Source organism: Galeopterus variegatus, unplaced genomic scaffold, assembly GCF_000696425.1.
Source record: "Galeopterus variegatus unplaced genomic scaffold, G_variegatus-3.0.2 Scaffold469, whole genome shotgun sequence".
Classification (NCBI taxonomy): Eukaryota; Metazoa; Chordata; class Mammalia; order Dermoptera; family Cynocephalidae; genus Galeopterus; species Galeopterus variegatus.
Window position 1 is genome coordinate 387,694 of NW_007726580.1, and position 4,712 is coordinate 392,405.

Below are 4,712 nucleotides of genomic sequence, written 5' to 3' on the forward strand. Positions count from 1 at the left end.
AGCAGCAGCAGCAGCAGCACTCAAATCAGACTTCAAGTTGGTCTCCTTTAGGGCCTCCATCTAGTCCATATGGAGCAGCTTTTACTGCAGAAAAACCAAATAGCCCAATGATGTACCCCCAAGCCTTTAACAACCAAAACCCTATAGTGCCTCCAATGGCAAACAACCTGCAGAAGACGACAATGAATAACTACCTCCCTCACAATCACATGAATATAATCAATCAGCAGCCAAATAACTTGGGTACAAACTCCTTAAACAAACAGCACAATATTCTTACTTATGGCAACACTAAACCTCTGACCCATTTTAATGCAGACTTGAGTCAGAGAATGACACCACCCATGACCAACCCCAACAAAAACCCCTTGATGCCGTATATCCAGCAGCAGCAGCAACAGCCACAGCAGCAGCCGCAGCAGCCGCAGCAGCCCCCACCACAGCTCCAGGCTCCCAGGACACACCTGAGCGAGGACCAGAAACGCATGCTTCTCATGAAGCAGAAAGGAGTGATGAATCAGCCCATGGCTTACGCTGCACTTTCATCCCACGGTCAGGTAAGTGTGAAAGTGAGACACACTTCGAGCAGTTCTTGTGGTACACTTCAGACTGCCAATGTGTGATGCTCTGCAAGCTCCAGCTGGAGTGGGGTCTAATTACCTGCAGAAATCTCCCTACACATCCTCATGTAGTTGCCAGGCTTGGGGTTTTTCCTCCCCTCTTTAAGAGATGGAAAAGAGTGGCACGATAAACTTTCTTGAATTTGAATGCCTAGGAATCAAACCTTTTTTATTCCCAGCTGCAGATAAGAAACCAAAAATTACATAAAATTCTCACTCTGAGGGAGGCAGCCTGCAGAGGTGACGTGATCAAACATGGTACTACCTCTGTAGCTTCTCTCCCAGGTTGTACAATCCTAGACTCTGGTGGAAGAAAGGTGGGGGCATTGAGGGCTGTTCACCTGCGACCATACTGCATTATGAATAATGGGAAATTTGGATTGTTGATGTTCGAATGTGGGAGAACTTTCTGTATTTTCAAAGTGAAGTGGGGGACAGATTTTCATAGGACCATTCAACGTTTATACACTTGTTGCTGGATCAGCAACAGTTAGAAGCTGGTTCAGTCTTGTTACTGGAAGTATAGTGAAACCTCTCCAATTCATTCAGCTCCATTTTAGGAAAATTTGATGGTGACTACGTCTTAAGTCTTTAGTAAAATCAAATCTCCTCTTTACCACTGTCTTGCCTCCTGATGCCCTGGTTTAGGGGTGTAGGGCTTTCGGTGATGCATGGTAAAGAAAGAGTGGCAGCCGGTTGGAGAGTGAGTACTTATCAATAAGCATTTTGCTGGCCTCAGCCTGACCAGTGGCAAGAGCCAAAGCTCCTTTAAATTAACACTTTATCTACCCTGAAGGAAAAGGGAGTGGCCTTCCCCAGACAGGGATGAATTCATAAGGGATTATTTACTGCCAATTTCTATTCTGTGCCTCAGTCCTTTGGTGATGAAGACATGGGCACATTCTAGTTGCAGATTTTGCAGAAAAGCCTTTGCTTTAGAGGCCCTCATGTCTAAACAGGTTCATAACTAGTACTTGGATATGTGTCCACAATTGGATGCACTAGAAATGCTGGAAAGTATTGCAGGCAGATTTTGCCTCACTTGGTCATTTGCATCTTGCATCTCCTGGAGTGCTCCGCCACCCCTAACCTCTCCACGCTTCATGGAAGCTGTGGGGCTGGTGCTGGCCTGCAGAGACAGGCCTGAGCTCTGTGGCTTCAGTCTTGTCCTTCACAGCCTTCCAACCCCAAAACCTCACTGTGGCTTCTTGTCTGCACATGCCGGCCAGCTCAACAGAAATTCTGTCTGGATAAATAAAAGTATAGCTTGGTTTACATCAAGTGTAATCAGCAGCTGGTAGAAAAACATCATTTAAATGTGAAATTTTATATTTTATCTTGGTTTCGTTTTTTAAAATCCCATTGGAAAATGCAACGTTTCATATAGTTCAAGATTAAGTTCTGAAGCAGACAAAAATATAGGCAATATACAGGGGTGTTTGTGGAAGTCCAGATGCGTCAGGAGGTTTATGAGATCACACGCTGTCAGAACGGTCTGTTGTTCATCTTAATATGAATTGTGCTTCTGCATTCACTGTTTTTACGCCAGCTACAGTAAAGTATTTCCTCCGAGCCAGACCAAGGATGATTAATTCTAGCTCACTGCAGGCCTGTGGGTGTGAGGATGCACCCACCCTCACTAAACATCTTTTGAAATGTGCTGACTTGGGATAAAGTTCCTGTCTTTGCTGGAACATGAATTTTAAAGGTACTTATTTCAGGTCCTTCTGCTTGCCTAACTATGAGTCATTGAAGCTGTTAGCTGCAGAGGTCATGTTTTGAAAGGGCTCAGTCAGGTGAAGAAGCAAAAGTGATGGTTTTCTGGATTCAGTCTGTGTGCTCCTCCTCTCTTCCTCTCCTCTCACAAGGTACTTTCAGGGTGGACAGAATCTTCCTTTTGAGGCCTCATTAGAATAATCACTTCTTAACCTCATAAAGAGCTGTCATGTAAAGGCATGCTTTTTAATAAAATATTAACTCACCTTTGTTTGAAACAAGCCTAAAAATACATATATAAACATGTGGATATCTTTCTGCAAACATACCATTTTATGTTTTTATCTGATTGTGGAGCAGTATTTGCATAGCTGTCAGAATAGTTAATTACACTATATGCGGGTACACTGCACAGATATGCACGAATTACAGGTGAGATATAAAATAGTTCAATTTTGTTTTCTGCTGTTGCTAGTGAAGTTCACTCTATTCTTTGTTGGCCACAAGGACGATGATCAACATTTAGTTTTAATGAATGACTTGAGCACCAAAGCCAACAGTAAGAGAATATTAGACACGTTTATTTCAGGAAAATCATCTTATACATGTTTACTTATTTGGGACACTTGTAGAAAATGCCATTTCTCTCAGAAATAAAGAGAAATGCACTTGCTTCCTGGATATTTCAAAAAAGAGAGAACCAAAAATAGAAACAAACAAAAAAAACAACATTTCAAAATTCTGAATGTATTTTATCTAGTAACTCTACGTCTCAGAATTTACATATTATACCTCATAATCAGAGAATTAAACAAAGATTATGCTCATGGTGTTACTTATGATAGCAAAAAATTGGACCTAAAAAAAGTATTTTGGAAAAATGAATAATGTACATGAAACTCATTAATGAATGATTAATCACATGGAAATGCTCATAATATGAGTAAAATAAGCAGATCATAAAACAGTTTATATGTTACAATCCAAGTTGTGTTTTTTAATGTGTATGGAAAAATACTGAATAACTAAAATGTTGGGAATGGTATTTCTGGCTGAAAAAATTCAGTGGTTATTGTTTTCCTCTTATACTTTGCTGAATTTTCTAAATTTCCTGTCATACATATGTATTATTTCTACAATCAGGAAAAATACTTTTTTAAGGAAGGAAACCCCTATTTTAAAAAAAAGTTTATACTTGGCTAATTATTTTTTAAAACATTCTTAGTTGAATTGCCTTGCCAGTTGGATTGAGGTAATACTGTTATTTTCTGTTAAATAACATATATTAGTTGTGAATCGCTTGCTTTAGTAGATAGTTCTAAAACCTCTCTCCCACATTGACTGCTTTTCTCTCTCTCTCTGCATCCCCTTTTCATTCCTCCTCATCTTCTAATTCCTGTAAAACTCTAGCTCAGATTATGACAATGAAAGTATCAATAACAGTTCCACCATTTTAAGTTTTCAGATGTTCTCTGGGATATGTCCTTGTATTGTTTGTTTGATCATTTCTTCCTTCCCTTTTTTACTTTCTGGAACTTATGTTCATCACAAATTGGACCTCTTGGATTGCTGTCTAGTTTTTAAAATACGTGTTTTTGTGATAAAATAACTTACCTTACTTTGGTCATGTCTATTATCTTTTCCTAATCTCGCTGTTTATCAAGGGCAGGATATATCTCTCTCTCGCGCCCACACGCTCACTCTCTCTCCTTTTAGCTGATTTTTGCATAGTACCTAACACTGCGTCTTAAACATGAGGATNCTCTCTCTCCTTTTAGCTGATTTTTGCATAGTACCTAACACTGCGTCTTAAACATGAGGATGTTTAATAAATCATTTGATGGTGATTATCAAAGTTTGGGCCAAAAATATGTTTACAGTTGATTATCAGCTCCAATGGAGAAAGCGTTAGCACAATAACACAGAGCTGTTAGCAAAAGCACAGAGCTGCTTTTAAGATCAAATAGGTGAACTGAAAAGGCAAGTCTACAAAAAAACGCTTGGAGGGGAGGTGGTTATCTTGAACCAGTGGAGCAACAGTAGGATTGCCAGGAAGGCAAACTCCATCCCTGTGTCTGACAAACAAAAAACAATAGAGCGACTGTGAGAGAAGTAAACCAAAAGCAAACGGCGGCTTGCTGGTCAAGGAAGGTCACAGGCCTGCCCAGAGCCCAAGAATAATTCCTGTGTGGAAGAGTGGAAAGTGAATAATTTCCAAAATGTGATATTAATCTTTAATATTTAGGACTAGATAAATTATAGACTACTAATGCTGCTTTATTCTTTACGTGTGTATTTTCTGTGTGGCTGTGCGTATCGTAATGAGTACATATATGCTTATATTTTACAGAATGTTTTCCCCTTCCAATTTCATTT

At 39.7% G+C, this 4,712-nt stretch overlaps 1 protein-coding gene across 1 annotated transcript in view; it reads left to right on the forward strand.

Moving 5' to 3' along the window:
* MAML3 (mastermind-like 3 (Drosophila)) overlaps nt 1-4,712 on the forward strand; it is a 451,859-nt gene that overhangs the window by 267,733 nt on the left and 179,414 nt on the right. The window contains exon 4 of the mRNA XM_008569153.1: nt 1-557. This exon is cut by the window's left edge and continues 4 nt beyond it. Within this exon, the coding sequence (XP_008567375.1) occupies nt 1-557 (557 nt within the window). The remainder of the gene's footprint in view (nt 558-4,712) is intronic.